The 27,314-nt window shown below is 39.3% G+C and overlaps 2 protein-coding genes and 1 pseudogene across 4 annotated transcripts; 1 reads left to right on the top strand and 2 right to left on the bottom strand.

Moving 5' to 3' along the window:
• Positions 1-11,267, bottom strand: LOC137241638 (uncharacterized). The gene is made up of 5 exons (XM_067769153.1): positions 11,182-11,267; positions 10,904-11,096; positions 10,762-10,833; positions 478-575; positions 1-425 (listed from the first exon to the last, which is right to left on the bottom strand). Exons 1-5 carry the CDS (start codon positions 11,265-11,267, stop codon positions 134-136), a joined length of 741 nt encoding a protein of 246 aa, XP_067625254.1. The 3' UTR covers positions 1-133.
• On the bottom strand, positions 8,339-27,264 carry LOC137240204 (uncharacterized). Of its 3 annotated transcripts, none has more exons than XM_067766160.1 (10): positions 26,150-27,264; positions 23,564-26,095; positions 23,392-23,469; positions 12,167-12,379; positions 11,923-12,089; positions 11,676-11,852; positions 11,157-11,494; positions 10,891-11,096; positions 10,291-10,833; positions 8,339-10,231 (listed from the first exon to the last, which is right to left on the bottom strand). In XM_067766160.1, coding segments are annotated over exons 2-6 (579 nt in total). In that variant the 5' UTR covers positions 23,684-26,095; positions 26,150-27,264; the 3' UTR covers positions 8,339-10,231; positions 10,291-10,833; positions 10,891-11,096; positions 11,157-11,494; positions 11,676-11,851. The 3 variants fall into 3 exon arrangements, with proteins under 3 accessions (XP_067622261.1, XP_067622262.1, XP_067622263.1); XM_067766161.1 differs by having other exon boundaries at positions 23,564-26,374; positions 26,544-27,264; XM_067766162.1 differs by having other exon boundaries at positions 8,340-10,231; positions 11,923-12,074; positions 23,564-27,259.
• On the top strand, positions 17,513-21,166 carry LOC137240203 (gamma-tubulin complex component 5-like; annotated as a pseudogene).
• Positions 27,265-27,314: the final 50 nt, after the last annotated feature.

The following is a 27,314-nucleotide window of genomic DNA, read 5'->3' as shown; positions in this document are numbered from 1 at the left end:
TAATTTTCTTGTCAATTTTATTTAACCACATGTAATCATGCCTTAAGAGAATCTTTAATTAGGTTTCAAATACAAGTAGCACATTTTTAAATAGCTAAGTCGTGGTAAATATTGTATAACACGATTAGGAATTTTATTTTCTATTTTTATGAGCAGAATTGTGGGTTACAGGGCGCCCAGATTGCCCTCGTGGAGCACTTTTCATTCCATTTTCTTGTACATTCTTAAATCGAGGGCGAAACTGTCCTCTTACACTCTGATTTTGAGCACCTACACCTATTCTTCCTTTATGTTCGGATCGATTCCTAGATTTAGCTTGTACATCATCTTTTACCATATCAATTACTTCATCTGGTATGCGCAGATACTTAATTGTGCTACCTCGTACATAGCACTCAGGCATACGCCAAAATCTATCTCCGTCCAAAAACAAATCCGATTATTAAATGCAAAAATATAAATAATAAATGTTTTACCTTGGATGTACAAATAACGTCCCTCAGATTAATGTTCATCCATGAATCACAGCTCACCAAATGACCGTTGTATGTTTCTCCATTTTTAAGTTCGACAAGCTGTAAAAACATAAGTTAGCATATGTATATACATACATTAAACCTCAAATAGACCGAATGTGTCCATAGTGTACCAGAATTTGTTTGACGACCACAAGCGGACACAAAGGAACAACCCACATCAAGTAACAGGACTTATAAGCCTGATTGTGTATCTCGAAGCGAACGATCGTTTCGTCTGCCAGACGATTCGTTCATCTATTTATCTTGTGTAAGTAAACGTTCGTCTGGTTACACGAAAACAGCTGATCGTTATATTTTTTTTCGGTTGGGGTAGATAGTTTATAACTCGATTACAAGACGAATGAGGAAAAGTACAGCATTGTGACCCTGCAAAAATCGTGTGACCAAAAACGCACACAGCCACACGAATTTTTGACAGGGGTGACGATTTGGAATGAAACATTGTGCAAATGAAATAGCATGCTGACAAATTTTGCTTTCCCACAATGTATCATGCTCTCTCGCACCTATTATTTTCATAGGGATAGCAAAATACGTCATTTTTGCGTGCAAAAAAATCCGCCATTTCTAATTCAGCAGAAAAGTAGAAAATTTTTTCAATTTGTGTGAAAATCAAATCGATTTTTTGGTTAATTTTTTCAACCTGTATTTACATTTTGCAGAAATTAATATACGCATTCTTTAATATTTTTTGGTCTACTAAAGTGTGTTTTAGCAAAAAAACTCATATCAATATGTGCATAAACATGCAGAAGAAAGAAAGTGAAATATGTAATTGCATAGTATAAATAATCGTGAGCAATTCTAATGCAGAATAGTAAATTTTGATTTCCACATACATACAAGAAAAAAATTCTTGTTACAGTGCTTATATGGATCTACTTACAAAATACATACCATTAAGATTTATTATCCAAATTTGAAAAAAATGATTAGAAAATTCGGTGTAAAAAACGGCTATGTGTGCAATAAAATAGCCTCTCTTGTTGAGATACCCATCCATGGTCTCCATTAATTATTGTGACGGAGGTGTATTTGCAGCAGCAAAGTGAACCCAAACAGTGTAGGTCGTGGTGGTTGTTGTTCGTGGTCCGCATCAACTGGACCAGGTGGGGCAATGACGCCACATCCAGTTTTACCAAGGTATATACCACAACAGCAACCAGTTAATGCAATGCCACGATAGCAGCAGCAACAACCTCCCCAGGCTGGCTATCATCGTTGATTTATAATAAAAAAAAAAATGTGTCATGCATCTGTAATACTTAAATATATTCGTCTGTTGAAACAGTTTCCACGATTCACTGTTCAACGAAAGCAGCAGCTCAGCGTATGCCACCACCGAACAGCTGATAACAAAAACGTGGATGCACAGCAGTTTAAGGCCAAAATGGAAGTTGGGGAAATAGCTGAAAATAAGGTAAATATATGTTTCGCGTTATTAACAAAATCGCCCTAAATTTTATGAATTAACAGATCGCTACGAACGACAAAGCACCCGAACGTGTGATCAAAGAAAGCACTACAGAAATTATTGCCGGCGGGGCCGTATTCTACAATCCAGTACAAGAATTTAATCGTGATTTAAGTATTTCAGTACTTAATGTATACTCAAAGCGGTTGATAAAAGAGCGGGAAGCGGCGACGCATACAAATGCACAAAATACAAACGAAAGCAATGCTAATGACAAGAAACCATACACGGCTGGTGTAAAATACGACGATGGACTGCGAAGATTGGAAGCGCTTGCTGCAACAGGTTTACGTAGCATACGTTATGCAAAAGAAGTAGCAGGCGTGCGTGAAATTGTTGCAAATGATCTATCTAAGGTGGCAGTAGATTCCATAAGCGTAAATATGCGACACAATGGAGTGGAACATTTAATTGCGCCAAGCGAAGGGTATGCAATGTAGGTTTGATATACGAATCAATAGCTAGTGATTTAACTGTAATAATAATAAAATTCGCAATAGGACTCTCATGTACCTTTCAACTTCATATGAGAAGCGTTTCGATGTTATAGACCTAGATCCTTATGGTTGTCCGAATCGCTTTCTGGATGGCGCTATACAATCACTGACGAGTGCGGGTTTATTACTTGTAACTGCGACTGATATGGCTGTGCTGGCTGGCAATACGCCTGAAGCCTGTTATGCCAAATGTAGTTCTGTGCCTTTGCGTATGAAATGCTGCCATGAGATGGGATTGCGTATACTATTGCATTGCATTGAAACGCACGCTAATCGTTATGGAAAATATATTGAGCCACGTTTCAGCATTCCTGCCGATGTTTATATACGCGTATTTGTGCGTGTGCATAGTAGTCAAGCGAAGTGTAAATATAGCATGAGGTTGGTATACAGCATTTTGGCCTTTTACCACAATCCAATTACGTAACATATCTTTATATTATGAACACAGCAAACAATCACTGATATTTCAATGCACTGGTTGTGATACCTATACGCTACAGCATATGGGTATTGTTAAAAGCAAGATCTCAGATAAAGACAATGCGGAAGAAAATGCGGTATATATGCGGTAATATATACCTATTATTAAAAATTAATACAAACAATGTTTTCAACATTTTTTTCTCGATTTACGAACACACTTAGAAAGGCTACAACGCCTGCTAAAGAGCCGGTATCTTGCCAACGCTTTAGCTTGGATTTCGAGGAGGATCTACAAACTTTGCTAGAAGCACGCGCAGCTCCTCGTGTAGCGAATATGGATCAACAAGAAAGTAACGTTGCTGTTAGCGGAAATGCAATGAACAAAATATTTGAAATGGAGGATGATGAAAATAAATCCAACAATGCAAACACTATAAAGAGGATTCCTTATAATTTTTCAACGAAGGCATCTTGTGACGAAACTATATTCGAATGCCAATAGCAACGTACGTCTGATGAAAGTTGTATGGCTTTGGAAAAAATGTGTGATAAAACAGCATCCGATCCTGACAGCACACTATTTAAGTACATACATAGCGAGAACAAGGATATGGTTATAGAAGATGCTAAATAGCGCAGCGCCGATGGAAACTATTTTAAAACCCCTTGTAAACAAGGTAAGTGAATATACAACATATTGAAAGTTGATAAGATTGTGTGGTTTAAATTTAATAATATAATTTTAGAACTACAAGAAATAGATGAAGAAGCACAATCATTGCAACGTCTATTGCATGACTTATGCGTACCGGAGCAGCATCAATTGGATAATAAAACTCCTTTAAAAAGTATTGATGTAACACTCCTAGAAGATATTGAAGCGCCATCTAAAATGTGGGACTCCACAGTAGTGGGCGATACCACTTTACAAACTTCACCTTTGAAAATGGTGGGACTTCTTAGACCATCTACTATACTAGAGGAAAATTGCGAAGATCAGTCTAATAGTTCTTTGGGTCGTGGTGATGTATCATCACACATAAGCTTTCAAAGCGCTCAAAAAGGCAGTGAAACTTCAGCGACAAGCTGTTATGAAACAGCACATGACACCACAGGCACAAGTGCACCCAGGAAAGTTTCACATTATACCCAAAGCGAGTCCTCCGAAGAATCGCATGAACTGGAAAAAAGTATATTGATAAACCTAGATAACACACTAGAGCCGCCAGCAAATGAGCATGCAACTGTGACTGAACTTATCACCAATAATAAAAATATGCATGGCAGTGAAAAACTATCTTCCAGCGCGTTCTTTGATGATTCTTTAGGAGTAATTGAGTTGTCGGATGATGAATTGAGTTGTCGGATGATGAGTCAGATGAAACGGGAGGAAATTTAAACAAAAGTGTCTTTATTAAAGAGGAGAAAGAACAACAACAGAAGGAAATTGCAACAGAGCCAATAGCACGAAATGCGGAAAGCATGCTCAGTAATTACCATAACAGAAGTTTAATTGACTTTGAAGAATCATTTGAAAATGATAAAGAAAATCGTAGTTTGTTCAATGAGAGTACCGAAGGTATGCAGTATATGCAAGCCGCTGAACCTACACCAAAACTGGGTAATCTATCGCCAACCGTAAATGAAACCCAAATAGTGGTGAAACCATTACAACATTTACGTATTCGCCGAAAAAAGCAAAAGGCAACTGTGGCTCGCCAGCTAAAAAGTTTATCAATGGAAAACCTACAGCTGTTGTAACCGGCACTAAAGGTATGCAGGCAAGAGTTTTTATTTTTATAATCATTTGTTGGAATAATCCTAAAGACCTTGTGAAGTTATACCATATCTCATTAAAGATGTTGATGTTGTAGCGATAAAGACACTCGAAGGTTTTAGGGAGTGTTAACGATGTAGATGGTCCTTTTTCGGATATAGATGCGTACACTCCGGTAACAAGCACTATTATCCCCAGTGCATTAGGGGGCTTAGAATATAGACGCGGCAGGTGTGCCTGTTGGAGGAGGCGACTAAAATACCAAATTGATTCAAGGGTTGCCAGCGCAATATATAGATACTACAACCCAATTGTCAACTTCCCCTAAGCATGGTGCATCCTGTTTCTTTAACAAGTGGAGCTCTGGCGACCTCATACCTTTTGGGGTGAGAGGGCGGAATGGCCTTGAAGGTTTCATGCTGCTATAACATGTTTGCCTGTTACTTTTAGCTCATCTTGATTGGATTGCCATTTGGAGACGATAGTTTTGAGCACAGTAGAGAATGAGGGCATACCCCAACTGCAAGTAATTAAAATAAAATCAACTTTAACACTGGTTTTTGTTGTTGTTGTTGTTGTTGTAACAGTGCTTCGCCCCATCCAATAGGTCTGACTAATCACAAATTGTCATCAATATCCTCTAACGGGAGTTCAAGGAAACTTGCTGTTTCAACAGGGGTGGACCATAAGGAAACGGGTGTTAGAGGCGTTGGTTCCACATTACAATTAAAGAGATGGTTGGTGTCATGTGGGGACACATTGCAAGCGGGGCATACATTTTGTATGTCGGGGTTGATTCTGGATAGGTAAGAGTTTAACCTGTTACAGTACCCAGAACGAAGTTGAGCTAGAGTGACTCGCTTTTCTCTGGGGAGTACGCGATCTTCCGCAAGTTTTGGGTACTGTTCTTTGAGTACTGGATTCACCGGGCAATTCCTAGCATAAAGGTCCGACGCCTGTTTGTGGGGCAGCATTTTGGCAGGCCTGTATTTTCTTCCAGTGAGTAACCTTTAGGCTTGGCGACCATATCGGAGACGCGTACCATGCAAACGTCTATTTATATTTACCCCAAGTACTGCCGATTTATTGAATTATATTAAATGTTTGTTACAGCTATGGTTTTTCGTTACTAGTATTCGTGCTAGTGCATGCTCTCCAAGATGTAGATCCTGATCGAAAGTCACACCCAAAATTTTAAGGTGTAAGACAGTCGGTAGGGTAATGTCATATGGTCGACATTTGGCGCGGCCATGTTTTATATAAGATAACCGATGATTTGGTTGGTTACAATATCAGGTTTCGCGAGGCGACAAATCTGGAGAGATTGGGGAGATAGCTGTTTATATTATTACAAAGCTCATCGGTGTAGGAAACAATAGCATAGGCGTAGAAGCAATAGTAACTCCTGGTGGTAAAGGTAGCCATTGATATGCAGAAGTTTGAATAGGAGTTTTTTTTTAAGTTATTGCAAAAAAAACGTTTAGGATTTTTAATATCTTATCAGGTACCTTCGTACATGAAGAATAAAACCTATTCAAACTTCGCTACACTTTAACATACAATAATTTACCCCATTTTGACACAACTATCATTTTTTGATTTTATTAAATTTTATAAAATGTTTCTTCCTCTACACTGCAATTTACTTATTAGATGGCAAAGATGGCTTCGCCTTATCTCCATCAGTAACTGTGACAAGGTGGCCACAGCGTGACTCGGAGCGTCTCTTCAATAGCTCTCTAGCGGTGATGGTGCCAGCAGAGAAACCCAACTGTTTATAAATGTTACACTTCAAAAAGAATCAAAATATCTGCCATTGCGTCTACGGCTCAAATACCCACAGTATATGAATGAATCGAACGCACCTAATTGTCTGCCTAACGGATAGTATACATAAATAAATCGAAAATATTGCACCAAACGAACTAGGTCTGAATACTGAAACAGTACACATATTCAAAATCGATGAGAAGGCTGTGATGATGGTAAAGGGTGAGTTGTTGAATACCATACGAAAACCACTTTAACCCATCTATATATTTGCATTACAGCTAAAGCTTTACAAACAGCAAAAATTGCTGGCGCCAAGCAATTAAAAAAGGCAGTGAAGCATTCATCACACTGTACGGATGGTGCAAAGTTAGAAACTGCTGTTGTAACTGCTGCCACCGACACAACGGTCATCTCTACATCGCCGAGTAGAAAAGATTTCAATTGAACCCAATTAAGAGAGTTTATTTATTATTAAAGTACTTACTTTTCTTTATATCAACAGTATTAATTTAAGTTGCAATTTCATGTACATATATAATAAGGGATGTGATACGATTGCTGTCGGAATTAGATTTGAAACCAATCAATACTCCTGCTATGGGTTGCAGAATTATTGCTTGAATGATTAGATTTAGAACAATAATAAGTCTGACTCAATTACTAGTCGTACATTTTTAAGTTCATCAATTACGACAGCAATCGGATTCAACGACACCTTTGAATATTCTTGATCTGAAAAAAAGAGTAAACCTAATCTGAATTTCTACTAAGCTTTAAGTTGTAGATTATTCAAATAATTGGAGTTTTTTCTAAAGCTTAAAATTATTTTCTACTCGCTTAGAAAAGATTTCAATTGGAAAACAAAAACCAATTAAGAGAGTTAATTTATTATTAAAATACTTACTTTTCTCTATATGAACTGTATTAATTTAAGTTACAATTTCATGTAAATATATAATAAAGTATGTCGTGGCACGATTGCTGTTGGAATTAGATTTGAAACCAATCAATACTTCTGCTAAGGGTTGCAGAATTATTGCTGGAATGGTTAGATTTAGAACAATAATAAGTCTGACTCAATTACTAGTCGTACATTTTTAAGTTCACCAATTACGACAGCAATCTGATTCCACGACACCTTTGAATATTCTTGATCTGAAAAAAAGTAAACCTAATCTGAATTTCTACTAAGCTTTAAGTTGTAGATTTAAATTGATTCAAATAATTGGAGTTTTTTCTAAAGCTTAAAATTATTTTCTGCTCCCTTAGAAAAGATTTCAATTGGAAAACAAAAAACAATTAAGCGAGTTTATTTATTATTAAAGTGCTTACTTCTTTTTTATATGAACTGTATTAATATAAGTTCCAATTTCATATACATATATAATAATATTGAAAATAATAAATATTGAAAATTCAATTTTTTGGTTCATATTTTAATCATATGGCTGCTCCAGGTAAAGTAAATCTGCGGGTAAAATTCATGTTATATGGCGGTTATATAAATGGTAAAACCGCAGTAAAATTGATTGTCAAATGACTCGAAAATGTAGAGGGAAATGACGGAGAATATGACCGCCATTTGACGAGCATTGTGACGTGTGTGAGCAGCACAGGACTATGCTCACATCCTATCGGTAGGAGCGGAATGCATGATCACATTAATAGGAACGAAACGGAAAATTTGGTCACAAAACCTAATCACGCCATGCAAATATGACTATGAATATAACCGCTGGGAAAAGTCACAATGACCGTAAAATGACGTGGAGCGTTTTTGCAGGGGAATCAAGCTGTAGTCATTGCCCTGCAAAAACGCTCCACGTCATTTTACGGTCATTGTGACTTTCTGCAGCGGTTATATTCATAGTCATTTTTGCATGGCGTTATTAGGTTTTGTGACCAAATTTTCCGTTTCGTTCCTATTAATGTGATCGTGCATTCCGCTCCCACTTGTAGGATATGAGCATAGCACTGTTCTGCTCACACACGTCAGAATGCTCGTCAAATGGCGGTCATTTCTTCGGAAATTTCACTCTACATTTGCCAGTCTTTTGACAATCAATTTTATTGCGGTCTTACCATTTATATAACCGCCATATAACTTGAATTTTACCTGCCGATTTACTTTACCTGGAGCAGCCATATGAATAAAATATGAACCAAAAAAATTGAATTTTCAATATTTATTATTTCCAATATTATTATATATGTACATGAAATTCGAACTTATATTAATACAGTTCATATAAAAAAGAAGTACTTTAATAATAAATAAACTCGCTTAATTGGTTTTTGTTTTCCAATTGAAATCTTTTCTAAACGAGCAGAAAATAATTTTAAGCTTTAGAAAAAACTCCAATTATTTGAATCAATTTAAATCTACAAATTAAAGCTAATTAGAAATTCAGATTAGATTTACTCCTTTTTTCAGATCAAGAATATTCAAAGGTGTCGTGGAATCCGATTGCTGTCGTAATTGAATTTGAAGGTAATAAAGTAAAGTAAAATATGAATTTAAAAATGAAGGACTAGTAATTGAGTCAGACTTATTATTGTTCTAAATCTAATCATTCCAGCAATAATTCTGCAACCCTTGGCAGAAGTATTGATTGGTTTCAAATCTAATTCCAACAGCAATCGTACCACGACATACTTTATTATATATGTACATGAAATTGAAACTTAAAGTAATACAATTCATATAAAAAAGAAGTAAGTACTTTAATAATAACATAAACTCGCTTAATTGGTTTTCGTTTTCCAATTGAAACCTTTTCGAAGCGAACAGATAATTGGAGTTTTTTCTAAAGCTTAAAATTATTATTTGAATCAATTTAAATCTACAACTTTAAGCCAATTAGAAATTCAAATTAGCTTTACTCTTTTTTTTCAGATCAAGAATATTCAAAGGTGTAGAGTAATCCGATTGCTGTCGTAATTGAATTTGAAAGTAATAAAGTAAAGTAAAATATGAATTTAAAAATGAAGGACTAGTAATTGAGTTAGACTTATTATTGTTCTAAATCTAATCATTCCAGCAATAATTCTGCAACCCTTAGCAGAAGTATTGATTGGTTTCAAATCTAATTCCAACAGCAATCGTACCACGACATACTTTATTATATATGTACATGAAATTGTAACTTAAAGTAATACCATTCATATAAAAAAGAAGTAAGTACTTTAATAATAACATAAAAAATATATTAATTGCTTTGAGCTATATTACTGCAGCGTCATCTAAGTGGCCAGCACTGTACATAGCAAAATATTGTTATATTACAATATATTATATTGATAATAATTAAATGCTTACAAAGCTTAAGGGTTTAAATTTACTGTCAAAATAAAATTTTAATAAATTTCAAACTTCCAACGCCGCCACAAGAGCCTACACTAAAGCAGTAAAAAAATGCGTAATAATTTTTCATGCTCAAACGGCAGTCAAACGTGTCGTGTCATTAAATAGCCATTGATTGTTGATGTTCATGCAATAGCCATTGGTGGGAACTGAATTTCGTCATAAAGTAGTGAAGGCACGGTCCTGCGCAAGCAGATCGCTAACCTGTGTTGGCAAAAGATATGATGATACTGTCTTCGATAGATAGCCGGACCAGCCGCTACTCGGCGAAGTAGAGATGATCGTTGTATCGGTGGCAGCAGTTTCCGTACAGTGTGATGAATGCTTCTGTCTTTTCCATTTTCTTGGCGGCAGCAATTTTTGCTGCTTGTAAAGCTTCATCTGTAATGCAAATAAATAGATGGGTTAAAGTGGTTCTCGTATGTTATTCAATAACTCACCGTTTAATGCAATCGTCACAGCCTTCTCATCGATTTTAAATACGTGTACTGTTTCCGCATTTGAAGTGGCTCATAAGAAATATCCATGTATCGAAAATACCAATGATGCTATACGCACACAACGCATTGTACCACGTTGAAACTCTTGCACACGCTGTTCATTCTTTACACACAATAATTGGTGAGAAATTTAGTGTTGATAAGCGACTTTCATGAGCTTTTATTGTAATGTTTGGCTTCAGTTTGGTTGTATTTAATATGCGTAGCTCACCACTTGTGCTACTAATGGGATAAGCTAAATGGGAGTTCAACGATAGCGAACATAGACCCAGTTCGTTTGGTGCAATATTTTGGATTTGATGTAACACTTTCATGTCTCGTATATCATGAATATGTATACTATCCGTGTAGTGCGTACAGCGTCCACTATTGATTGAGAGGCATTGATGTTGGATATGAGTTGAGGTTTACCTTGAGAGTTATCGGTACCCAAACATTTTTAACACAAAAAATTATCCATATGTTGGAAATGTTCAGTTGGCACTGTTGAGATAAAATATGGATCAATGAACACGAGTAAAAGTGAAAGATTTCTTTTACCTTTTGTTGTTACTTTACACATAAGATATTGGAAACAACAACCAGCATCTACAAATTGCATATTTGATGACTTATAAGGCTTGCTACGATTACATCTAATTGGACCCAATTCACCAAAATTTACAATGGGTGAGATGGTAAGTGCAAAGGGCAAAGCAGTTGTTTTTAATAAATCAGCTGTTGCAGGTATGCAATACAAAGACGGCCTGCAAACGAGAAATATCAATATAATTGCCAAACAAAACATTAATTTCGAATATCAATACCTAAAATAACGTAGCGAGGAGTTACCCTGATCTTGTACCGCATATTTTCTGCATACATGGAAGTTGGCGCATTGGCTTGAGGCGGCGGCTTAGCTGTTGGACCATTGGCATATTGACCAGCTATAAAGTTATTGTTATTATTCGGTTATTGTTATTGTTGGTGCCGTTGTTGCGCTTGCATGTAAGTTGGTGGTCTATTGGATATTGGTTGAGCATCTTGCAGAGTAGCATTATTTGGAAGAGCACCTGGTAGGTTAGCATTTATAAATGGTGTATTGGGTTGCGGAGCAGTCGGAGACGGTTGCTTCTATGGATAGGCGGCTCATGGAATTTGTTAACTGTTGGATGAACAAAAGAGGAAAAATAATTATATATAATTTTCATCGTTTCATTTATTGGGCAAGCTTAAGTACATTATTGAAGTTTAATGAGGAAACAATTGTTGCTTCTAAATAGATTTGCGAAAAATTTGTTCAATTATCACACCTATTCAGATTTGCATGAACGTTTTATATTTACCTGCAAAAATTATATATATTCGACATTATTTCATGCTACAAAATAACGGCACGTCTGCAGCTAATAATTATTTCTTATTTTTTAAATACCGCCTCTGTTTGCATCTGTTGTGGCTTAGGGTTATGCATTTGCTGAGGTCGTCCTTAAACGTTAATCGACCTAGCAGTTTGAAAATTTCTAGAAAATATTAAAAAAAAATCAGAATAGTCAAGTCATGTTATAAGTATGTTTTAAGACAAAGAATTACCAAATAAAGCAATGTATTTTTAGCTTTGAGAGTGCTTTTTTGTTATTTCCACCACTCCAGTTAAACAGATCGAGAACATCATCGCTGAATATCTGTTTCACCACACCACAAAGATCGCCGGACGTGCCCTTGAGAGCGAAAAAATATGTAATCTGCAAATAATGTTGCTATGAAGTAATATATAAAACTAAGCACATATACTCGTTATAATTATACAAAACATTAACACAGGAAAATCACTTACAACTGCATCCTCGAAATTTTTGTCTTCCATCTTTTCCTCAAAGTCAAAGACTGCATCGAGGGTCTTCATTGGAAGCATCTCTGCGATGTCGGTGTGGAGATTGTCTCCACTTTCGCCGGTGATCCGAGAGACCATTTTATGTACTCTCTTTATAAGTACCTTGGTTTCCCGTACCACTTTTTGGTGCGCCATCACATCTGTTTTAGGGATTATCTACAGGCTATGTATAAAAGAAGTTATTTAAAACTAGATTATAAATTTACTCACTATTATAAAAAATATATAAACATGTGTTTATATCCCTGGGCACAGGGATATTGAAGGCTATTGCAGAGCAGACGAGCTGGCCAAAAGAGGCACCACCGACCATATCCTTCCGGGAAATGATTCGGTAGGTATACCCATGACCACTTTCAGGCTTCGTGTGAACACAAGCACTATAAGAATTGCAAATGGACTATGGTCAGCCATATCATCGTCTGAGATATCCAGGCAAACCTGGCCCTCATAAGACAAGGGGCGCACAGAAGCGCTTCTGATTTTAAACAAATCAGTTCTATCGTCCCTGATAAGGGTTCTAACAGGGCATTGCTTAATAGGCATGCATGGTGCTAGAATGGGGGTAACGACCTTCGACTATTGTCGCAGCTGCAGATGTACAGAAGAGGAAGAGTGTCCAGCACCTTCTCTGTCATTGTCCAGCGCTTAGCAGGCGTAGGTTGGCCATCCTTGGTAAACCTTTTCTACATGACCTCGCTGAGGTCTCTAGCTATGAAGTAAAGGCTCTAGCAGAGTAGGGATCCTCTTTGATACTGTATAAATAAAATAAATGTAAGGCGCGATAACCTCCGAAGAGATCTAAGGCCGAGCTTCTCTTCCAATTTGCGTCGTGCTCCTCTTGATTTTCCCTACAAATTGGCCGGACGGGACCTACATTTTTTATGCCGACTCCGAACGGCATCTGCAAGGCAGATGCGTTTTAACTGAGATCTTTTCATGGCAGAAATACACCCGGAGCGCTTGCCAAACACTGCCGAGGGCGACCCCGCTTAGACGCTTCCCAAGGCAGTCGGTTCTATGTACCGGAGCGACTCGGGATTTTTCCCGACCAAGGACTGTCATTTCAGTGTGACCCCATTTAATTTGTTTCGTCCCTCCCACAAATTGTCATCCTCCCAGCAGCTCCTTGCAGCAGGACTGCTACATATTCTCTTACTCCGGGAAGGTATCGAACCCAATCCGGGTCCGTCTCCTGACCCCGGTCCTGAGAAATGGTTTTGCTGCATTTGCCAGAAAAGAATCTTTTTAGGACGGTCATACTCTGTTCAGTGTGTCTCGTGCAAGGGATGGTTGCATCGGACAGGTTGTTCTGGGCTTGATCCCAAAACCCGACGTCCACGTAACTTTTATAAATCTTTTGTGGCTCCTTGCTGCTCACGCCCAAGGGCGTCCCGTAGTCTACGCCTAAGCGTATCCCCACTACCTTCCAGCAGCTTCGCTGCTCAGCAAGCCACAACAAGTACCCGCTGCTGCTCGCGCCCCACGGCGCCAACAACTCAAACAGCTGATACCACTCATAACTACTACCTTCGTAGTAGAGCTGGTAGCAATGCTGAGCATCAGCCCCTGCCCCCGTCTTCTTCTCCCCCCTCTTTTCTGGCAGCAATCGTGCAGGTCAGGGAAACAGACTCTTAGTCCCTGCCTCCGTTTGCACCGTCTGCCAGCACAGAATATATAGGTTTGCGACATCCGCTCAATGCAGCTCCTGCCTTGGGTGGTGCCACTTTCCTAGATGTTCTGGTCTCCGCGACGGCAACCCCTCGACGGGTTTCATCGCGCCATGTTGCCAGGTCGCAAATCCAAATCATCCGGGTACCCCAATGCTTGCCCAAGGGCGCCCAGTCCCAAGGCCACAACAGCAATTGCGTCCTGGCCTTCCACAACCTAGGCGTAGTCACCCCTCACTTACCCCTAGACTGGCGGCGTCACCCCTCATGCACTTCAGAATTCTGCAGTTCAACTGTAATGGACTAACTGGGAAGATTACGGAGATAGTCGATTTCATGAAGCGGCACAACATCCGCGTTGCTGCGATTCAAGAGACTAAACCCACAGCAAGATCTGCATTGCAGACCTGTTCTGGTGATAATGTCCACAGGAAAGACCGTGAGAGCGGAAATGGAGGCGGCCTCGCGTTTATTATACACCACTCTGTGCAATATCATATATTTGATCCTGGCATCGACCGCAGTGACAATGTCTTAGAACGTCAAGGCCTATCTGTCCGGTCAGGCGATGCAAATCTAGAAATCATCAACATCTACCTGTTGCCCCAGTGGATACCGCCCTAATATCGAGGCCTTACTCACTGGCAACAATCGCATTATCTTAGGCGATTTCAATGCCCATCACGACCTATGGCATTCAAACTTGCGGGCGGACAGTAGGGGTGAGATGTTGGCGGATCAAATAGACGAAACGACGTTCTGCACAATAAACGTTCTGCACACACGTATGGTAGGAAGCTGTCATAGCTCGCCAGATATCTCAACCGTAAGCGCAGAACTCGTAAACTGCGTCAACTGGCAGCCGATGGTAACATTGGCATCCGACCACCTGCCCATACTTATTTCGTTCGAGCGTACCGCCGACTTCATCGTCACCGAAAAACGCACTTTCATAAACTTCAAAAAAGGAAAGTGGGAAGAATATAAATCTGCAACAGACAGCAGCTTTGCTGCCCTCCCTATCCCGACTGATGCCCGCCAAGGGGAGCGTGCCTTCCGTAAGGTCATTGAATCCGCCTCGGCACATTTCATTCCCGCCGGGAGAATTCCCGAAATCCGGCCCCACTTCCCGGCGGAGGCCGCGAGCTTAGCGAGGGAACGCGACCTTATAAGACAGCTTGATCCAGGCGACCCCCAAATAAGGGATATAAACCAACGCATCAGATTGCTTGTGGACGAACACAAGCGGGCGAAATGGGAAGATCACCTAAGAGGTTGTAACCTCTCTACCGGTGTAGGTAAACTTTGGTCCACCGTAAAGTCCCTATCGAATCCGACTAAGCACAAAGACAGTTTCCATCGCCTTTGGCGATAAGGTGCTGTCGGATGCGAAACAATGCGCGAGCGCTTTCTGCCCACATTATATAATGCATCCTACGGTCGACAAAGATAGACGGAGAGCCAATAGACGCGCACATAAACACAAACTCAGCGCGTCACCAATTACCATCACCGCTAGAGAGGTTGAGGACGCCATTGGTCGCGCTAAACCATCCAAAGCAGTGGGCCTAGACGGCATAGCCATGCCGATGCTTAAAAACCTAGGGAAAGAGGGTTTCAAATATTTAGCGCATGTCTTCAACCTGTCTCTTTCCACCTTTGTCATACCCGAGAAATGGAAAATGGCCAAGGTGGTCCCGCTACTAAAGCCTGGGAAACCAGCTAACGTAGGTAAGTCATATCGTCCGATATCTCTCCTATCGCCAGTGGCAAAGACGCTTGAAGCCATTTTGCTCCCTTATTTCCAAGCACATTTGCAGCTAGCCCCTCATCAGCATGGCTTCAGAAAACTCCATAGCACTACCTCCGCGCTAAATGTCATTAGCACCCAGATAAATTGCGGTTTGAATCAATATCCCCACCATAGAACAGTACTCGTAGCGTTAGACCTATCAAAAGCTTTTGATACGGTCAAACATGGCTCGTTACTGCAAGACCTGGAAGGGTCTACCCTTCCACCATGTCTTAAAAGGTGGACCGCAAATTATCTGGGTGGTCGGCAGGCATCGGTGCAATTCAGAAACGAAACATCAAAACAAAGGAGAATTAAACAAGGGGTGCCACAGGGTGGTGTCCTATCCCCGCTTTTGTTTAATTTCTACATATCTAAGCTACCTTCACCGCCGGAAGGAGTCACAACCGTTTCCTACGCCGATGACTGCACAATAATGGCCACAGCCCCAGGCCCAAAGATCGATGAGCTATGCAATAAAATAAACGGCTATCTCCCTGATCTCTCCAGTTTTTTCGCCTCGCGAAACCTGTCATTGTCACCGACTAAATCTTCCGCGACCTTATTTACAACATGGACGCCCCAAATGTCGACCATATTGAACATCCACGTCGATGGCACTACGCTACCGACTGTCCTACACCCCAAAATCTTGGGTGTGACGTTTGATCAGGATATACATTTTGGTGCGCACGCAACCGCAATTATTCCAAGAATTCAGAGCCGTAATAAAATCCTCAAATCCCTTGCTGGCAGTACCTGGGGAAAAGATAAAGAAACGCTCTTGACCACATACAAAGCAATTAGCCAGCCGATTACGTGCTACGCGTCACCCATATGGTCGCCAAGCCTAAAAACCACCCACTGGAAGAAACTACAGGCCTGCCAAAATACTGCTCTCAGAATCGCCACGGGCTGTCTTCTTATGTCCCCAGAACACCATCTGCATAATGAGGCGAGAATACTCCCCATCAAGGAGAGAAATGAGATGCTGACCAAACAGTTTCTGTTGAATACCCAGAAACCTGGGCATCCCAACAGACATCTGATTGACGAACCAGCACCGCCTAGGGGCCTAAGGAGTCATCTCCGTAAGCATTTTGAGGAAATACGGCACCTGAGAACCCAGCCGTATGAAGCGGAAAAACACAAGCAGGTCCTTGGTGAACTCCATAGACAGGCGTCGGACCTTTATGTCGGGAATTGCCCGGTGAATCCAGTACTTGAAGAAAAATATCCAGAATTCGCAGAAGAGGAACGCATACTCCCCAGGGAAACGCGTGTCACTCTTGCTCAACTTCGTTCTGGATACTGTAACAGGTTAAACTCTTACCTATCCAGAATCAACCCCGACATACAAAATGTATGCCCTGCTTGCAATGTGTCCCCACATGACACCAACCATCTCTTTAATTGTAATGTGGAACCAACGCCTCTAACACCCCTTTCCTTATGGTCCACCCCTGTTGAAACGGCAAGTTTCCTTGGACTCCCGTTAGAGGATATTGATGACAATTTGTGATCGGTCGCGGCTATTAGGTGGGGCGAGCATTGCTACAACAACAACAACAACAACCCCGCTTAGAAAATGTTTCTTCTAATTGAAAAACCTTATTTCTAAAATTTTGATGTTGCTTATTGGGGTGTGAACCCAGGGTATTCGGTGTGGTAGGCGGAGCACGCTACCATCACACCATGGTGGTTGCCAATACCAATTTGATACTGTATAGGGTATTACAATGGGCCCATTGGTGGCCTAAGTAGTGAGCTGTTACCATAGTGTCCAGCTCAGCCCTTGCAACCTAACCTAACCTAAACAGAAACAGAAGAAACGCGAATTAATCTGTACACATCGGTGAATAGATCGGCCATCAAAAGCCAAAAGATAAAAACACATAATCAATGAAACATGTTTACACAAGAGAAGCGCAACGAAATCATACGCGAAAATATACCATTACTAATCAAAGAGTTCACCGGACTTCCAGATGACGATGAAAATCTACGCAGCTGTGAACAACTGGCTTGGTCCATAATAAGAAACCATCGGAATTTGAGTACGAACAGCCATGAAGTACGGCGAAAAATAGAAGGCCTTCAAGAGAAATTCGAAGTTGATAACCAAACCGAATATGCGGAGCAATTGGGCAAATTATGTGAAGAAATCATACAACATCCACTCTGTGTGGAACATTATGAAGTGGATGTGCGTTGGTCATTACTTGATTTTCTATTAACACTGACATGCAATCCGACTGGAGCATTGCGCCGTAATAAAGAAAAAATTGAAAGACTGCTCGAGGAGCATGAAGAGATTAAGCAGGGTGAATGCGTAGAAAGCGAGACAGATTATTGGCATAAAATGTTACAAGAAGAGTTTATACCAATAGAACGTTTTAGTAATAGCTCTTCAGAATTGAGTGTAAGTACTGTGTATACTTATTTTATTGTAAATGTATGAGCTGATAAATATGTTTAATTATTATTCAAGTCGTGGTCTAATGATTCTCAAGAGGATGTAAGTTCCTGTACAGATGAAGACATGGAAACGCGCCATTCTCAACCAATAGATATCACCCCATTCCCACCACGTGGCATGGAAACCATTAAGCCACCTATGAAATCGTTAACGTTTAAAAAATATGATAGCTCTAAAGCAGAAGAGCGTTTACTGAACACTTTTGGTGGGCGAAGGGCATTAAAAAAATACAACCTCATATCGAAAGTACAAATAAGGAAGCGAATTTCGCTTTAGAATATTATCATCATAATAACTCAACAAAAGGTCATCGACTGCGTGAGGAACCCGAAACAGCTACAGAGTATTGTTTGCTACGTGAAATTTTTTGGATGTTCCAAGTGCCTCAAACTTGCAAATTTTTCCACGTAAAAAACGAAAATATTGCTGTCAGAAAAAATGTCACACTCACCAGCACACGAACGGTAAGTCCTATTACATTTCGTTGTTGTAGCAGGGTTTGGATCTGCTCAACCCACGTATAAATTTATCAGTACACTTTTGTAGTAGTCCTAAAAATTAGGCCAAGCGGTTTTAATTAACCAAGAGCCTATCGCACTGTATCACGCCAATACCATGACTCTTGAGCAATGTTGTTGTTGTTGTAGTAGCGATAAGGACACTCCCCGAAGGCCTTGGGGTGTGTTATCGACGTTGATGGTCCTTTGCCGGATGCAGATCCGGTACGTTCCGGTACCAAGCCCGACCATCTCGATAACGATTTGTTATGACCACATGCGACCTTCTTCGCCATACCGTCCTCCTACCTAGATCCATGAGGAGTTAGGGGTCGCCAGAGCCTCGGCTGTTAATGAGACAGGATTCGCCGCTGATAGGTGAGGTTGACAATTGGGTTTGGATAAGCTATATATTGCGCGGAAACCTGAAAGGGTTGCGCTACACAACCCCTTGAATCTGGTATTTTAGTCGCCTCTTACGACAGGCATACCTACCGCGGGTATATTCTAACCCCCTAACCCGCTGGGGAACCCTTGAGCAATCGGTTGTTGGAGTTATGACTTTATAATCTCGAGCTCGAATGCATATCGATCAGATAGGTATGCCTATTCTATGATGCTATATGAGCTGTGGCTTTCGAAGTTGAATGAACAATCCTGCGCTGTGCTTTCGGTGGTGAACCTAAACTGCCTCCGTTGCCTCATCCGCGACCTTTTCGCATTCGCTGGATATCCCTGCAGCGGAAGTACATATTATATTATGCTTAATGCGCTTAAGTGCTTTTCCAGCTACAAAAACGGATTTTAAAATTGTATGTCCATGATAATATATTTAATATCATCCATTCTTTTCTAGAGCGCCATTGTATCAATGCTTGATGAGCACTTTCTGACATATATACGAATGGTGCAAGATTTACGCAATTTCGGTAAACTCATTTATGCTGCCGACGATTATACGCCACCAAATACGCTGAGTTGCTTGCTTGCGAGAGAGAATTGCTTCTACAAGCCGATTGCAAAGTTAATAATGTTATAAGTTTACATCATAAGCTGCAACCGACATTCGTAAAACTTGCACATTTACACAATATCCATCAGCAGGCAATTGTAAGTACACGGCAATTGCCTGCACATATCGCAAGTGTTCATTTGCTAGCCGCTTTAGTACATTGCAATAGAGTTGCAATTACATCAACTGAAGCTAATTTGGCAATGTCATTATTTTTTGCAACAGTGAAAGTATTTTTAATGATTGCTGATACTTGGTGGACTGAGAGGCGTTTAGATGATTGGCATAATGAATTTATTATTGAACGAATCGACGAACAACCGGGGCAAAGTATACGAGTGCGTGAATACAGCAAGAATAAGGAGAAAGCATTTTTTGTACCAACGCAAATTTCTAAAATGATAACAGAAAATAGCTTTTTTCAATTGCTATTGGAACATTCACTCGAAGCCGGTTGCACACTAAATCTGTTGTATGAAATTAATCGCATCGGTGAGTTACGCACTGCATGCGGTGCAATTGAGGATAAATTGTATGATGTTTTCATCGAAGATGTGCTTAAATATGTGCGCATTTTACAAAAACAAATTGTGCAAGCGAAATGGTGAAGAATCAAAAAATGATAATAAGATAATTGAAACGAATGGTGGTGGGGAAAATGTGGATGTTGTGGATACCGCTGTGGAGTCAGCTGGATTCGATAATTGCTATGCAGATAATAAAATACTCAAAAAACTCACAACAAATGATGATTTTCTACTACTCGCTTTTACAATGAATATGAATTTATCAGACACTGAAAAAGGCGCTGGTGGAGATCAATACGATGCACGCGAAGCAAATACTATGAAAAATGCAGAACCAACCGCTTTAGCGATATTCGAACAATTTGAGCAATCTAAACATATTTTACCTTTGGAAGAAGTAGTTTTAAATGCGTTAAGTCGTATACTCAAAACACGCATTGCAATTGCAAACACGTTCGTAATGCGTTTGTATCGTGAAGAGTTCGATATTTTAAAACATTTGCGTAATATACGTAAAATATATTTGTTGGAGGCGAGTGATATAATGCATCAGTTTTATAGCAAACTATTTAAGCAGGTATGTAATACAAGATATCACATGCCATTAGGCATTTTAAAGCAAACTCATATTGATGATTTACAAACAAATTGCTCTAGTACATGCATTTAAATATTTCTTTTATTAACAGATTGAATTTGGTGACGAATGGGCTAATGCTTTCTTACTAAGCACACAATTAGATGACATAATCTGTGCTAAGGGATTAAGTGCAGTGCTTGTGGGGATTAAGTACCGCTTTCAACACCAGTTGGCCATATTAATCAGTATAGTATATACCTATGTTTTGTTTAATATAAATATTTAAAATTGTTATTTTTAATATACTTAATACTTATATCTATATATATATGTACATTTTAGTATGCGTAAAATGCTTACGAAAACATTTAGTAATGAAGTATTAAAAGAAAGGCATTCGTGCGTTTTTTATGTAGAATAATTCCAATTTGATCGGCGGCCACCGTGGTGTGATGGTAGCGTGCTCCGCCTACCACGCCGTATGCCCTGGGTTCACACCCCGGGCAAAACAACATCAAAATTTTAGAAATAAGGTTTTTCAATTAGAAGAAATTTTTTCTAAGCGGGGTCGCCCCTCGGCAGTGTTTGGCAAGCACTCCGGGTGTATTTCTGCCATGAAAAGCTCTCAGTGAAAACTCATCTGCCTTGCAGATGCCGTTCGGAGTCGGCATAAAACATGTAGATCCCGTCCGGCCAGTTTGTAGGTAAATTAAGAGGAGCACGACGCAGATTGGAAGAGATTATTGGCCTTAGATCTCTTCGGAGGTTATCGGGCCTTACATTTATTTTTATTTTAATTCCAATTTGAAATAAATGATATTGATCCATATATAAGAAAAAACAATTTGCTTAAAAGTTTATGAGCACATTCGATTTTTTTTCGAAATCAAATGGCTTAAATGCAGAAAAAATCGAAATAATTTTAAAATGACACAGGATCTACAAGTTTTAAAATGGCTATCAAATCGTTCCCGAGATGGGAGCAGCTGTTGTTGTTGTTGTTGAAGCGACAAGGTTGTTCCCCGAAGGCTTTGGGGAGTGTTATCGATGTGATGGTCCTTTTCCGGATACAGATCCGGTACGCTCCGGTAACAAAGCACCATTAAGGTACTAGCCCAACCATCTCGGGAACGGTTTGTATGGCCACATTAAATCTTCAGGCCATCCCTCCTTCCCCACCCCCAAGTTCCATGGCTGCAAATCATTCAATAGGCACGGTTCGCTTAGCAGCCTGGCAGTTCTGGGTCACCGCCATCACACCGCCCGGCCTAAAGCTCGACGCCATAGTTGAGGGCTATGGAGTTCGGCTGAGCCCTAACACCAACAACAAGGTCCCTGTCATTATCATCGACAATTCTCACCAAAACCTTCGGGGAGTGTCTTTAAAGCCATCAGAAGTTCAATAAGCATGAAAGAAGAATTTGTGAAGTGTAGGAGCATTCCGAAGACAGCGGCATAGTTTAGCGAATGACGGAAAATACTTCTGCCGCGAATGTGTTTTTATCGAAACCAACCATCCACTGCATTTAAAATATCAACAGAACAAAGACTGCGCTTTCCGTTAATGCTGTGGTAAAGTCCTTAACTGAAACTATGTCGGGCTTTTAGGCTTCCCCGAAGGTTGTAGGGCAGTTCTTTGCGGGGTAATGGTACGCCATATTTCAGTTCCGGTACCAGCACCTTTTAATACCAGCCCGCCTGAATCAGGAATGATACTTTAGAACAGGCATGTCTACCCAGGGATATTCTAAAACCCTTAACCCGCTCGGGTTGAGATTTGGATTTTTCAATGCGTTCAGGTATTGTCTAGCATTTATAACTGATGCGACTTGTTAATCTGCTAGATCAGTACGATGACCGTTTTGAAGGTGTTACAGATACCTGCCGCATTGCAGTTAGCGTCTAAATCACTTTTCCACCTTGCGCTGAATGCCGCGTTTCACTCTCAACCTAGCACAAAGAAGGTATGGATCCTGCTTATAGAAATCCGAACAACTGTAGCAGAACTTCGAACTGTATCCTTCTGATTTGCTTGCTTGACTATCCGCTTACACATTATCATTTATATTCAACTTTTTTCACATCTTTGACAGCCTACGACTTCTTGTAGCTATAAAGACATTCTCCAAAGGTTGTGGGCGCGGTTGACAATTGGGTACGGGGATTGTGAAGCTATAAAGCTTTGTATTGGGCTTATAAACCCCTTGATTCCGGGCGTTCTGCCCTTTGCTGTATAAACCCATAATGTTCAGGTACTGGCATCCTCAGTTAAGACATTTCACGTTAGTTTGAGTGTTATCTGTATATATAGCTGTTTAATGTTAATAGGGGCAAATCGCGATATGAGTATGTCGAAGGTCCCCCCTTTCTTACGTTTTTTTGTCCAGCTATTATTGTTCTATATAACAATATGAATTTAGTGTCAAAGTGCTCATTTGCTCATCTCTTACCACAGCAACTCCAAAAGCCTTCTATATGATCTAGGCGTGGCGGGTATTCACAGCATGATCAGTTATCTCGTTCAGTACTGACCGTATCCCAATAACATAAGCAATAACGCAATGTAATAAATAGAAAACTTGTCAATTTGTTTCTTTTTTACTAATCTTACCTGGACAGTGTGCGGTGTTTCCATAAACAAAAGCGCATCTTCTTTGGCCGATAAACGTGGGTGTACTTGCTCCAGCACCTTTGCAACATTAAACAAATATAGTTTAATTGTATTATTTCTAATATACATATGTATGAAAGTTTTTGCATTAAATAAGTATAAATAGACATACCTTTTTCAAGGACGGTATAAATAATCCTTTCCAGCGCCCTGCGTTATTGCTTTTTGTAAAATCATAGCCATCATCATCGCAGCTGCTTATACAGGAGGTATGATTCTGCGATGAGAACATTTCGCCGTTCTAATCGTACAGCGCTAATGTCAGTCGCCAATAAAAAACACCACGAACAACAACCACCACGACCTACACTGCTTGGGTTCACTTTGCTGCTGCAAACACACCTCCGTCACAATAATTAATGGAGACCATGGATGGGTATCTCAACAAGAGAGGCTATTTTATTGCACACATAGCCGTTTTTTACACCGAATTTTCTAATCATTTTTTTTTAAGTTTGGATAATAAATCTTAATGGTATGTATTTTGTAAGTAAATCCATATAAGCACTGTAACAAGAATTTTTTTCTTGTATGTATGTGGAAATCAAAATTTACTATTCTGCATTAGAATTGCTCACGATTATTTATACTATGCAATTACATATTTCACTTTCTTTCTTCTGCATGTTTATGCACATATTGATATGAGTTTTTTTGCTAAAACACACTTTAGTAGACCAAAAAATATTAAATGCGTATATTAATTTCTGCAAAATGTAAATACAGGTTGAAAAAATTAACCAAAAAATCGATTTGATTTTCACACAAATTGAAAAAATTTTCCACTTTTCTGCTGAATTAGAAATGGCGGATTTTTTTACACGCAAAAATGCCGTATTTTGCTATCCCTATGAAAATAATAGGTGCGAGAGAGCACGATACATTGTGGGAAAGCAAAATTTGTCAGCATGCTATTTCATTTGCACAATTTTTCATTCCAAATCGTCACCGCTGTCAAAAATTCGTGTGGCTGTGTGCGTTTTTGGTCAACGATTTTTGCAGGGTGGTGCCGTTTGTCGTATCGCTGTAGTCGTATCCCTAACGTAATCAGCTGTTTATCGTTACGACGGTTGGTTGGCAATGATACGGTTACGACCTTAGCGGCACCAATAATCGATTGCGTTCATTCTCATAAGGTTGGTCGAATCAGCTGTTATAAGGTTACCGAGTGTGATATCTTATCTGTCAACTGCCTGACAGGATGTTCAATATGGCTAATTTTTACCGTTTTGACAGGGTGTTCAATATGGCGGCGCATAGGGCCGGCTATCTTCAGCGGGTTATAGAGAGATACAGAATGAGAAAACGATAGTCAATTACAAATCAGGTGATCCAATCACTTTGCAATTTTGACGTCTATGCAGAAGATATCACACTTCACACTTATCACAATGAAGTACAGCATGTAAAGCATTAAGGCCCCGGCACAATGGTATTTTTCATACAGATGCGTTTAACAAGCTTATGCATTCCAGTAACATTGCCACAACCAAGATGTTGCGTTTAAAAATATGAAGGAACTTCAACCTTGGCAATTGTAATTTCTTTCGCCTTGCCATTCACATACAAAATTTCGCAAAGCACTGTTATAAATGTTATCCCTATACAATAAAAATACTTGCTAACATATTTTGTTTCGTATTCATTTGTTATATTGCAGAAAATGTTAGAAAAGTTAACGACGAGTGAAAAAAATAATTTCGTTTGCAAAGAATGCCAGCACCAGCGTTGCCATTTTAAGCTTTTTTCAAGCCAGATTTAGCTTTAAGCTTTTTTTTAAATTTTTTTTAGCTTTTTCAAAGTTTTACAAAAATCTAGGTAAGCACATAGCAGCTGTTGCTCCATTTTCAAGTGGAAATCAGCCGATAATACATTTTAAAGGTGCTAGTACTGCTATCGCAACGCAACAAGCAGAACTAGATAATGCGCTTTACGTAGCTTCACACACATCTGTTCGTTCTGTCGATCATTTATCAATAATTCAAAGGAACTCGTTCCACGATAGTGCAATAGCAACAGAAATAAAATTAGCTCGATCAAAGTGCAGTGCTTTAATTAGAAATGTGCTGTGTCCATATTTTAAAAAGCGGTTAATATGCGACAAAGATAACAATCTATTTAGCTTAATTATAGATGAGTCCACAGACATAAGCATTAATAAGTACCTCGGAATAGTAATAAGATATGGTTGCAATAGTAAATCAATTAACACATTTCTTAAACTATTAGCTATCGAGGATTGCACGGCAATTTTAAGAACATTCAGCCCTATTCTGCATTTCGATTGGAATTTTTTCGATTTGGCAATTTTGGTATTCTGTGTTCCAATCTCTTTCGATCCAACTTCGAATCGTTCGATTTTTTGTATTCTGCATTTCGATCGTAGTTCCGTTTTTCTAAGTTGCAAATTAGTTGGCGGAAAAATATTTTATTTTTATTTTGTTATTAATTTATAACAGAATTTTAACAAAAATGTAAGTAAAACTTGTTAAGAAACGTAGAAGGCTTGATGATGATTGTTTTTTATATGTTTCCAGGTCAAAACCAACATGTCGATGTCGAAGTCCTTGGACGTATTTTCGCCGCAAAAGTATCTAACACATACTTGAAAGCATCCTTGTTAAGTCGAAAGTTTTTTATGAACCTAAATAAGAAAATAAGTCATTAAACTATACCCCTTTTAAGTTCAATTTCTTACAATTTGTCACTCATCTCAAATGGATTACACAAATCTCGCAATATTTGCCTTTCCATTCTCGCCTGGCAATTTTCGTATGCGTTGCTTTCCAACTCCATAAATAATGCCGCGGCTATTGATTCCATTATAATAGACAGCTATAATTTGTGTCTGTTCGTTGGGTCCAGATATATGCCAAAGCAAGCTGCCGGAGTAGAGGAAGGTGAAGCAAAAACGTAAACAATCCTTGCGGAAAGAATAAATAAATCTTCATAAAGTATTTTAGGGCAGTGCAATGAAATTAGCATCCTTAAAATTCAGAAAATGTCAACTATATTCGTGCAGGAATACGTTTTAACAAAACTTGGTGGCCACGGCAGGGAATTGGCCAAAAGAACGACAAAAACACACTTACAATTATGAAATCACTTCACTCAAAAAATATAACACTGCGGCAATATATTCTATTGCTTTTTTTTGTACAAAATGGCGTGGATAATAAAATATAAACGTTTTTCAGTATTTTTTTACAAATTTTCTTTATTTTATTTTGTTCCAATGTTCACACATTCCGTACGAACAGCTGATTTCGAAAAATCATTTGCTCTTCCTCTTCTCTTTACAATTCCGTCGTAATGCAGAATACCAAACTGCGATTGAAGCGGAGCGTAGAACGGGAACGTAATCGAAATGCAGAATAGGGGTGATTAAATGAATTTGGGTTGGAAATTGACCATTTGAGGAACAGATATGGTAGGCAGGAATCGAGGCGCAGTAACTTTATTAAAGCAACATCAACCTAAAATCTTTTTCGTAGGTCTGCCATTCGATTCAATTGGCTGGTTCATTTGCTTCGAAGCTACTTTCGAATAAAATTGAATTTTTTATTGCAGAAACATAAAACTGGTTTTCTAAGCCCGCAAGTAGACAAAGGAGCTATGAAATGATATATGCTGCCCTAAACGAAGGACTCGAGCCATTGCAAATCGTTAGGACATTGTCAACTCGGTGGTTGTCCATCGAAGTAGCCATAAAAAGACTGGCGAATCAATGGCTAGAGTTGAAACCCCACTTTGGTATTGCCGCTGCCGCGAATTCGTGCAATAAAGCAAAATGTCAAGTCTTTTCACGAACTATAATTTGGCTTATTTATTTTTTCTAAGCTCCATATTAAGAGGTGCAAACC

Source organism: Eurosta solidaginis, chromosome 2, assembly GCF_040869045.1.
Source record: "Eurosta solidaginis isolate ZX-2024a chromosome 2, ASM4086904v1, whole genome shotgun sequence".
NCBI lineage: Eukaryota > Metazoa > Arthropoda > Insecta > Diptera > Tephritidae > Eurosta > Eurosta solidaginis.
This window is presented reverse-complemented; position numbering and strand designations above follow the sequence as displayed.